Source organism: Mercenaria mercenaria, chromosome 8, assembly GCF_021730395.1.
Source record: "Mercenaria mercenaria strain notata chromosome 8, MADL_Memer_1, whole genome shotgun sequence".
NCBI classification, from domain to species: domain Eukaryota; kingdom Metazoa; phylum Mollusca; class Bivalvia; order Venerida; family Veneridae; genus Mercenaria; species Mercenaria mercenaria.
Window position 1 is genome coordinate 44698279 of NC_069368.1, and position 12269 is coordinate 44710547.

At 33.2% G+C, this 12269-nt stretch overlaps 1 protein-coding gene across 1 annotated transcript; it reads right to left on the bottom strand.

Moving 5' to 3' along the window:
* Positions 1-949: 949 nt before the first annotated feature.
* Positions 950-11283, bottom strand: LOC123566462 (homer protein homolog 1-like). The gene is made up of 5 exons (XM_053549129.1): positions 11182-11283; positions 9532-9726; positions 8648-8787; positions 7690-7840; positions 950-1147 (listed from the first exon to the last, which is right to left on the bottom strand). The coding sequence occupies exons 1-5, from the start codon at positions 11281-11283 to the stop codon at positions 950-952; spliced, it is 786 nt and encodes a 261-aa protein (XP_053405104.1).
* Between the last annotated feature and the right edge of the window lie 986 nt (positions 11284-12269).

Genomic DNA, 12269 nt, shown 5'->3' on the forward strand with positions numbered 1-12269 from the left:
TAAATGGTCTACGATTTGTACTGTACGAGTTCATAACGCCTTGATAAATGTGTACAAGTTCATAAGTGTCTCCTTTACTTATTTCAATTTGTACTGTTCAAGTTAATAATGCCTTGACAAATGTGTCCTTTATTTGTTCCAATTTTTGTTGTAAGAGTTCATAATGCTTTGATAGCTTAGTCCTTCATTTTATCAGTATGTACTGTATAAGTTCAAATCACCTTGATAAATGTGTCCTTTATTTGTATCAGTTTGTCTGTTTTGATATGTCTCGAGTCACACCAACACATGGCAACTTTCAGCTTAAATGTTAGACGAAGACCAAAAGCAAACCTTAAGATAATATCTGATGGCATCTGGTTAGAACCACTGATTTTCCGCAAGGCAGCAGTATGGTTTCCTCAAATAAGCAACGGGGCAGGGCTCGAACCTAGTATGGATGTGCGAAGTAAGAGAATCTAATTATAAGACCGTATAAAGTCGCATATCCATTGAGAAAATACTTCTTCTATTCAGAGGTACAGAGTACAGAAAAAAGTTCCTTTCCAAAAAAATACGCTCTGATCAAAGACATGACAGAGGAAATACGCTTTTAACCATAGTTATGGTACTGAAATATGTTCCATACAAAATATAAATCAATAGAAAAATGTTCCTAACTGAAGGTGTAGGTATACAGAGATGTTCCTTATAGAACAAATTTCCTCTGCTTCTCGCTAAACGCATGTTCCTTGTAACAATATAACTGACAGAACTCCCATCCTTATCAAACTATACTGCACCATTTCCAAACAAATAGCTTAACCAAATCAATCTGTTAACCAAACTCAATAACTTTCTGCCTACAAATCCTTTCAATACATTCTAGAGACACTACTTTCTCACTGGCACTATATACTCAATATCATAAATTCCATAATATACAGACAATACTGTAGCCCAGCCAACACTAGCTACTGGATTCCTTTTTTAATGTTGCTAAAATCTGTTCATGAAACTCGTAAAGTTCAGTAATTTTGCTGCCTAACTGATCTTGTAACTGAGTAACTTCGTCTCGCTCGTTCTCCTGACTCGTGCGATAGTCTTGTAACAACTGCTGCATATCGTGCACTTTTTGGTGTAAACTTCGATTCTCTTCTTCCAGTGCCTGCAAAAAAAGTATGGTAATAGAATATCAGAAATTTAAGTAGTAAATCAAAACAAAATATCCATCAACATTATGCTTTTTTGCATTCATGAACATTTATGTTTATGTAGCAATTGTTTTCTCTTAACAAAATAACACTCGACTATATGAAATGATATCTAATTATTCTACAACATTAAATGATGTAAAAATGTGTTTCAAGCGCACAAATATTTACAGGATTCCTCCTACTTTACTGCATTGTTTTTCATCCTATATTTCTCAAAAAAACAAGAGAAAAAAATACACATTTGTAACTCTTTATTACAGTGTAACCTCTCTACAGTGAACACCTGTGGGAAGATTCAAATATGACTGTAGTAAAGAGGTCACTGTTCTGTTGAGGTTAATGCAGTAAAAATTTAAAAAATAATTCTAACACGACCAGCAAATAACCTACATACATGTAGAGCAAAATCCATCTCGGGTTATTCTGCAATAACCCACTCGCGTGCAATGATGTCATCCAATCCAGCTGCGTAGCACGGTCATAAAAAGTAGTTACCATTTTTTTCTAACACTGTTGATACTAGTATGTCGTGTTAGAATCGAAATAATAAGTTCTAAAGTGTGATTTATCATAGAATAACTCGAGTTTTTCGTTCTTATGGGAAACAATATATCACTTAGGCTTACGGCCTTCGTGATATATTTGAGGCATAAGAACTCAAAACACGGGTTATTCTATGATAAACCACACTTTGGAACTTTTTACTTCTTAAATAAAATAAAAGAAAATATCTGCTTTTGTAGAAAGGTATTTCCTCACTTGAGATGTTTTTTACAGGGGTTAAAGTGTCTTTTATAGAGTTATACTGTATCTGATTCTCTCACTAGGTACAACAAGTACAATTTCTAAACATAATTGATAAATCATGATATTTACAATTCTCAGTATAATTGGCCAGCATTACTTTACAGAAACACTCAGAAACTGCATTATACCTGGGAATGAATAAATGAGAAAAACAATCTGAAAAAAATGCTTTCTAATGTAATATAAAACTCTTTTTAATCAAATCATGGATATATGAATAAAATGCAAATTTGTGCACCAACTTGTCATTGTCAGAAATGAATAACAATTAATTCAGTAAAAACATTAAAATATCCATGCTAAACATGGCTAGTATGCAACAATACATAAACTGAATTCTTTTTCATATCATATTTTGAAAAATAAAAAAAAAAATATTAGTTTCATCAAGTTTTACATATCTGTTAGTGTTTTAATTCTAAAATTAAAACCAAAAATAAAGAAAGAAAAAGAGAATTTTAAATGCAGACTTTGCAAAAAAACAAACTGTTATAATGTTTGTCTTTTGTGGTTCTAAGTGATGTGCAGATTACTAACAACATTAACAAAAATGTGAATAAATGATTCATGAGCAAAATCACCAGCAAAAGTCTGGATTCATCTGCAAATTCCAATAATAATGCAATCTTGTTTCATAATTACTTTTTGGCTGAAATGAATGCTTTTCCTATATATTGATATTGCTCCACCAACCACAATGAAAAAAGCTAGCCAATAGGACCAGTTCAGACTCAAGTAAAATATCTTATCTCAATGAGGATAAATCAATGTTCAGGATATTTTTGTACTGACTAACAGTAACCAACTTGGAAATTCTATATTATAAATAATTCTCAATACCACCAAAGCTCTGTTTTGTGCAAATAATGCCTGGCCAGCACTTGTCAAGTCTTCTTCCACAAATGATGGTGGAGGCTTTCAATCGTACCTTAAGGTTCAGGTAGCTTTTTTTACCCGAAACAAAAAGTAGTCCTAATCACATTTTATCACATTCATTTGATGGCAAAGTGGCGCTTCTATTTCAATGTTTTTCTAAAACACTCATAGGGCTTTAACATGATTTTATGCTTACAAAATGTCATACATCCATCAGAAATCTTATCAGGTAGTTTGTGCAAATAATCCTCAAACAGAAAATAACTAAAATCTTGAAGCAAACTAAAAAAAATAATAATCTAAAACTACAGACATATCTTTTCATTTCCAGAGCAGCCAGTGAGTATAATACTTACTTTTACATCATCAACCTAAAGTCAATGAAGTAAGAAATAGATAGAAAATATTAGCAGAAAACAAGACCAAATGAAGACATTTGTTTTAGCTACATAAAACGGTGTGCAATTCTCATGATGTAAAATATTTACAGGTACAGAGGTGAAGGTCGAAAAGAGCAATAGATTTTTTTGGAAAACTTTTAAATCCAAAAAAACCAACAAATAGATCAAACTGGCAAAACCAGGAATGACATGCTTATGAAAATCGGCAAACCCGCCTTTCTTCACACCATGACATTTCAGTGCAAAAAGCAGTTACCTGCACTGAAATTTAGAAGCAGTTAATCACTTCCTGCACTGAAGTGACAAGTTTACTTACATATCAACAAAATGGCCGAGTATGATTTAGTGCAGCTTTTAGAAAATTTAAATCAGTATATCATATTTACTTGTCTTCATTTAGACCTCAGAAAGAATTGGTTTGGAAAGACAGATATAAAACATAGAGTATACAGACTAGTATAATGCTCATTTCTTATCTATACTTTGATGACAGAATGACAGAATCAGAATATCAGAAAGTATGGACTCATGAGAACATGAAAATAATGTTTTCTAATGTGGTGAAACATTTTACATAGCCAGGTAACAGTTTATGAGTGAGTTTTGATGGTAAAATGTATGCATCATTTTGTTTGTCACTAATACTGGTTTTAATATTTTCAAGGTTATGTAACAACTACTTGCACACAAGTAACTATATAACCAGAGCTAGAAGAGAATATTCAAAAATATTGTCTTCCGTCAAACCATAACTCCGCACAAGGTCTTAATTCACAACCTCTTCACTGGAAAGTCTGTTGCTCTACTCCCACTGAGCCAACAGGACAGAATGTATTTTGGTACTAGGTCTATACAACAAATGATGAAAATAACAAAACTGACTCTCCTGTTATAACATGAACTAATTCATCTCTAATTATTGATAAGCATAAATGAAAATTTTGCTGAAAGTAAATGTTAAGGACGTATGCTAGAATTTGGTGCGAAAATTTTCCCAAAAACAGAATTTCTTCAAACTTTGGATATTGAAGGACAATCATCTAAGAAACAAAAAAAATGCAATAAAAATCATAGGTCACCGGTATCGAAAAAGAGTTATCTGCCCTTGAAAACGGCATTTCCCCCAAAAATGACGTTTTCAAGGGCAGATAACTCTTTTTCGAATCCGGTGACCTATGATTTTTATTGCATTTTTTTGTTTCTTAGATGATTGTCCTTCAATATCCAAAGTTTAAAGAAATTCTGTTATTGGGAAAATTTTCGCCTATCTCATATACAGGGAATTCTAGCATACGCCTTTAAAAGAAGGAAGTTTTGAAAAAAAATGCTTTAATGTATAATTGAAAATCACCCAAAGTCTGGATCAGCAATCAAATAGCAATCTTGTTTCTATACTATTTGCTGAAATGAATGCTTCCTATATATTGATATGCTCCACCACGCATGAAAAGGTTAGCCAATGGACTCAGTTAGACTCAGTAAAATATCTTATCTCAATGAGATAATCAATGTTCAGGATATTTTTGTAGATGATCAAAGTAACCAACTTGGAAATTCTATATTAAATAATTTCATACCACAAAGCTCTGTTTGTCAAATAATGCCTGCCAGCATTGTCAATCTTCTCCCAAATGATGGTGGAGCTTTCCAATCGTACCTAAGTTCAGTAGCTTTTTTTACGAAAATAAAATTCTAATCACATTTATTCACATTCAATTGATGGAAAGTGCGCTTCTATTCAAGTTTTCTAAAACACTCATAGGGCTTTAACATGATTTTTATGCTACAATGTCTACATCCATAAAATCTATCAGTATTTTCAAATAATCCTCAACAGAAAATAACAAAATCTTAAGAACTAAAAAATAATAATCTAAACTACGACTATTTTATTTCCAGAGCACCATGAGTAAATAATCTTACTTTTAATCATAACCTAAAGTCATGAATAAAATAGATAAAAATATTGCAGAAAACAAATCAATGAAAATTTGTTTAGCTACATAAAGGTGGCATTCTATAGATGTAAAAATTACCGGTAAGAGTGAGGTCGAAAATTTCAATAGAATTTTTTGAAACTTTTAGATCCAAAAAAACCAATCAATAGATCAACTGCAAAACCAGAATGCACTATGAAAATCGCATACCGCTTCTCACCATGACATTTCAGTGAAAAAGCGTTACCTGCACTGGAAATTTAGAACAGATTTAATCACTCCTGCACTGAAGTGAAATTACTTCTATCAAAAATGGCCGTAGTATGATTTAGTGCAGCTTTTAGAAACATTTAAATCAGTAATATTTTACTTGTCTCATTAGACCTCAAAAATTGATTTGGAAAGACAATAAACAGATATCAGTAGTATACATGCTCATTTTTATCATACTTTGATGACAGAATACAGAATCAAATATCAAAAGTATGGACTCATGAACATGAAAATAATGTTCTAATTGTGAACATTTTACTAGCCAGGTAACAGTTTAGATGATGTTTGATGGTAAATGTATGCATATTTGTTTTGTCATAATACTGGTTAATATTTTAAGGTTGTAACAACTATTTGCACAATGTAACTATAAACCGAGCTAAAGAATAGACTTCAAATTTGTCTTTCCGTCAAACCATAATCCGCACAGAGTCTTAATTCACAACCTTTCACTGGAAATCTGTTGCTCTACTCCCATGACCAACAGTGACAGAATGTATTTTTGGACTAAGTCTATACAACACAATGATAAAATAACAAAACGACTCTCTGTACAACTGAACTAATTCATCTTAATTTTGATAAGCATAAATGAAAATTTCGCTGAAAGTAAATGTTAAAAGAAGGAATTTGAAAAAAAAACTGCTTTATAGTAAAATTTGATAACCCATAGACTGAGTACAAAGCATATATAGTTCGCTCATCGTCATGCTGACACTTGATACTTCCCGTGCTGGAGGTGCACGAGAATTTGTTGTCTTGCTTATGTTATCACTTGGATTTCGAGATGATCGAAAAGTGATCAACTTAATTTGTTTCATATTTCACTGGCTGTTTCTCTGTGTCATCTCGCCAAACTGCTGTAGTCTGTCACTTCTGAAATGTATATATTTGTTTATAAAATATAAACTTGATAATTTAGTGTGGCCATCAAGAGGAAAAGCTACTTAAGATTTACCATAAAACAACAGTATAAATGACCGATCATTTGTACTGTGACCAAATGCCATCCATTTAATTAGTTGGCATGTAACCACATTGCAATTTCAAGTGAAACTATTATGAAAGTTATTCCGATGCCCTTCCACCAAATGACATTTTCGTTTTTCATAACAAGTACAGAATTACAAAATCACAAAATTGAGAAAACATAATCAAGTGAAAAATGCTTAGCGTCAATACAGGTGTGCTACCTTAAATGCTTCTAAAAGACCTTTGAATATTTTACAGGCCTGCTCATGTTAAGTTCAAGTAAGGTATTTCACTGCAATGAGACTCTCAAAATTATGCAAGATCACAGTCATATAACATGTATGTGTAAAGTTGGCAAGATAAATATAACAATGAACAATACACAATAACAATGTCAAATTTCATCCTTAAAGACTGTCATATGTAAAGCTTGTCTACTCTATTTTTGACACTGATTGTTAAAGTGAAACAATCCATTGTTACATATTTGATAATGCAAGAGCTTTCTAATAAAATATCACAGTGTTTCATTTGTTGACCTTAAATCAAACACAGCAATGTAATCAAGCACATTTGCTACAACTACATGTAATTATCAATCAACAAGCATGCTGGACTGATGGTTTATTACTAGTTCTCTCTCTGTAAGGTCCCACATATCAGTGAATCTCCAACCTCAATGCAGTCTCGATATTGGTTGACTGCTTGATTATTTCTATTCCGAAATCGTATGAATATAAGATTATCAATAATGAATTAATCTTTAAACTGATTTTCTATATGTAAGCAAGACTGATCAAGACAGCTTCTGAAAACTCTAAAGTTATATATATATATATATATATAACATACCCAGTATACACTTCAGACATGAACAATTTCATATACAGTGACATACTATTTGCTCAAGCATCAATGACTTGAGCACCAGGGCTCCCTGGAGCAATTTATGTAGTCCCAAGCCATTTTCCTTATACATGTATTTCTATACTTAAATTGCTCTAAATCCTGTATGACACATATTGCTCATCCCCTTGCAACCTCAAGCAAATGTGTATTACGCATATTCTTTGACTAATTTACAGTATGAAATGGCTTATTTAAAGCTTGAGCCTGGGAAAAGACTTAAAATCTTGTTTTACAAGCAGTTTCATTACAAATTTATGTCGAAATGACAAGAAAACTGTGAAATTCAGTGATCAAGTTCGTAACCTCAACACTCTCTACCTTTTTCATCTTGACGTTTCTTCCTTGTATCCACCAAGCTGTTTCTTCCATTCCTCCACATTCGCTGTGGATTCCTGTAAAGCTGCCGTGAGTCGAGCATTGTTGTTCTTTAATGTTTGTAACTCTATCTCCCATTCTTTGCCATTTGTGGCTGATACAAATACTTGTTTATGTGTGCGAAATACTTACTGCAATGCTAAGGCCCTATTTGATCTAATCTAATGCACTTGATTACCACAATAGCATTAGCTGGAGATGGTCAATTACAGTAAACCTTTGGTTATGGTACCCTAACAAGTACATCTCACTCACATGGAATACTGGGCTTGATTGAATTTGTAACCAAGTCAAATAAAGATTTTCAAAATATTTCACCTTATTTTAAAGATTTCGGACTGACTTCTTTGTAAATTATATTTTGTTAAGCTAACCATAGCAAACAATAACAAAAGATTGAGAATATTCTTACTGGGAATGCAAGTTTGGGAACCAGTCACAGAATACAACCACGCCATTGGTCAATTCAAAGATTGTGCATAGAAACAACCAATCAGATGCTCCAGTTTGAGACTGCTTTTCAGACACTGCAGCTATCATGTGAAAGAAGCAGACACAATGGTCCGCTGGTAACAATGTTTGACTATGAAACCAGTGGTCATGAGTTTGACCCCCTATTTCTCAGATTAAAATCCAAGTGACATTCTGACAACAGCCTCCAGTACATGTGCTTTACACTTAGCATACTAAAGAATAATGGAAGCTTCTGGCATGAATGCACCTTCTATATAATGCACAATCTTTATATACAAGCAAACAAAGCTACTGAGGAGAGTCCTCAGTAGCTCAATGGTTAGTATAATGGCTTCACAAATGAAAGGTTGTAGGTTCAAACCCCTTCAGAGCCTGGACTCTTCCAATAAAATTCTGAATAGACTGCGTGTTTCTTGCCAAAACTTACCTTTGAGCTAAAGCCAGTTTCAGCCGGTCATTCTCATACTTGATTTGGCTTTCTGGAGATGTGCTGCCGTTTGAGCCTGGATTGTTGAAGGAATTACGTCTTTCTTTTAAATTTATATTTTCTTTTTGTTCAGTTTGTTGCTGAAATACAGTAAACACATTCTACATAATAAGATGCACTTATTGATGTTACTTAAATAAAATTTGAGGAAACGTTATACATGCAGCCAAAAGTATTTTACGTCTGCAAAACAGAATTTGATTTAGAAAACGAATGTTAGACACTTTTTAAACCACAAAAACTTTAATCTTGCCACAGTGGATACTCTGACCTCATTTTACAAAAGGGTTCCTCATGGCATATATGTTTCAATGCAAGATCAAGGTATCTTTCATTGTGTGAATGCATGATGGACTATTTTCCAGTGGTGAAACCACATGTGAAAATATGAAATCCGGTACTCAACGTGTGAAAGATATTTTGATTTTACAATTAAATCAATGAGACAATCCAACTTTTTACCCATTTTACCAGGGCAATGTAAATCATATTGTGCAATATCATACTCAATGTAATGACACTGTGTAAAATTAAGTTTTATGAACTTTTTGATTTCATTAACATTTCATTACAGTTAGGGGTATATACTCTTGTTCTTGTGAGCATTTATATACATCTATATTTTTACTGGAATCTTCCTTGATAAGACATTTCCATAATTTATAATTTATATTCTTTGGTGTTCAAGTTTAGTTCTATAGTTCTGTGAAACTATATTATAATAGTCCAAAGGTTTAAAACACTGAAATTTGGTACATTTTAATACACCATTGAAAACCAGTAAGTAAGATTTTGTTTTTCACAATATTTGCATTTTAAAATACCTGTGGTTCTCTCATGGACGTAAGGCTAGAGCTTCTTGTGTGGAAGAATCCTCTATTGGGCGGAGTTTCTCTGGGTGTGGTCGTTGATGATGATGAATGACTCTCGTCAGATGTTCCATTTACGGTCGTGGGAGATTGGTTCTGTGCTAACTGCTGCCTCGTTAATTCTTTAACTTCTTTAAATTTTTCTATAAACTGTTAAACAGAAGAAATAAGAAGTCCTAACTTACTCTGATTTTCTTTTATACTTTTAATGGGGGTAGAGTCACTCCAACAAGATGTACGTTGTATGGTGAATTATCCAGCTATTGATAGTGGATACAGCTATAAGTGAAACCCCCATCCCTTTCAGTTCCTTAATAGCCTCAACCCTTGAACAGGTAACTGTCATTGTAAACAGATAACAGGACTCTAGCAGGCTATTAAGGGCATAACTTCAGTTTTAGGCAAAGTGGGACCTGTACTAGTAAGGTGTTGTGGTGTAAAGCTTCTTTGACTAAACTGAATTACTGCGTTAGCCAGTCCCAAGGGTGAAATAACAAATTCTCAATGATTTTCTTTTTGTAAAAGTTCTTACATTCTATCAATACTAGAAGTAGTTGTATCTCTTTCTACAATCTATGAAGATAATAACAAATCAATATAGAACTGAAAGCCAGATTTACTCAAGTGGACTTAACTTGGCCAGAGGCTACTATCTTGACCACTCATATGCTATCTTTTTATTAAATTCGACAAAATGAACAAGCTCAAACAAAGATGCTCATTTCTAAATTAGAAAGCAAAATTTTTATCTACTGATATTGCCTCTAAAATACCTCTAAAATAACCTTTGTGAGATTGCACCAATGGCAATGAGGAAGGTCTTGAAGTTTCTAGCAACCATGTCCAAAAAATAACAAAATCTTTAAAATAAGCTCACTGACCTATCAGATCCATGTCAATAATATCATGTTAATGAAAATGTGCGTTTTATAATGGCCCAGGGCCATTTCAGTTAATTAAGAATCTATTACCGGGTCATTGTGAAAACATTATGTTCAATGACAGTTTTATTACAGTCATGATCAGTTTAAAATTCAATTTTAATATATCAAATAAAACACATGTAAAAACACTGGCTCTTATGATAGCAAAAAATATTCACAAATTTCTTGAAACCATTCAGTTTAACCCTTACCATGCTAAATTTCTATAATGGACTGGTCCATCTTCCAATATGGGCAGTACCATTTATCATTTGAAGTGGGTGTTTACTAAAAATTACTGACTGGAATAGCGAACAGTGCAGACCAGTATCAGACTGCACAGATGTGCAGGCTGATCTTGGTCTGCACTGGTCGCAAAGGCAGAATCACTTGCGCACAGCAGGCTAAGGGTTAAACATAAAGACATCATGCTGAAGTCCTTCAATATTTTTTAAAGTGGGTAGCTATTCTTCTTTGATAGTAAATAAGAAATCTATGTTAGTTTGCCCATCATTTCCACATGTATATTTCTTTCTTCAAAATGTGCCTATATCTTAAAGCAAGAAGTATACAGCAACCATGTCTAAAACATTATGATCTTATGATCATCATACAGCCAGTATTCAAACTGACTGGCAGTTAATTAGTCAGCCTTAATTAAGTCAGTCAACTCATTACATACCTTTGCTAGGTCAGCCTCTGTGCTAAATCCTAGCCCATACACAGTATTTGCCCTGGGATCCGACCACTGCCCAAATTTCTGTGATGTCTTTGTGAAGGCCATGTTTGGTGTGATCGTACTGTTAATGATGGCCTGAAAAAAATGTTTTCAACAATTTGACTCCAGTTCAAACTAAAATGGCTGCAAGTGTCACTAGAACAATGTCTCAAGTAAACATGTCTGAGGTATATAATTATTTAATTAACTGTTATAAAATAGCTGAATGAGTTGTGTCCCTTTGAATTTATGCCACCATTTGCAATGGAATCATTGTGTCCCTTTGAACTTATGCCACCATTTGCAATGGAATCATTGTAAGCGTGTATCTCCTTCCAAGTACTTTTTCGAAAATTTCACTGACAACATTTTTGATTGAACACAGTGCTCAACTGTTAATTTATGCCTATAAGTGATTAACAAAATAGTATAAAGTAAATGTTTGTTGAATTAAAAACTAAATAATGAACTACTTTACAGATTCAAATTTTGCTAAAGCAAATGAGCTTAGTAATGTGGAACTTCTTTATCTATGTCAAATAAAAAAGTGCATTTTAAGGAAAACATATAAAGTTGATAACTTCTCAAATTATAATGCAGTAGTACTGCAAATTTTAAGTTTTTGCTAATATCTAATAAAATAGGCCCAGGCGGGTCAAATCTGTCACTTGTGAAACGGAAATGTACTAATTAATGATAATAATTCAACCCTGGAACTTTAACATGAAAGATTTCTGTAAGTGTTCCTTAGCTAACTTGTCATAGTAATAGACCACGGCACGACGTTTTTGCCTGGGTAACCATTTTCTTGGTCTGGATTATTGAATACATGGCATCGCACAAGTAAATAGGCTGCTCCCTAAAAATATAAGATACTGGAATTTACAATAAGTAAACAAAATTCATCCAAGAAGCCTTTCTACCCAGATCTTAATGAACATCTGATGGTTCAGTTCACTAAGCACTGGAGCAATGGAATGTAGCCAATAGTTGTGGTAATGGTCATCTAGCCCATCAACCATAGAAAGCCCTGATTTTACAGTCCCACTTAG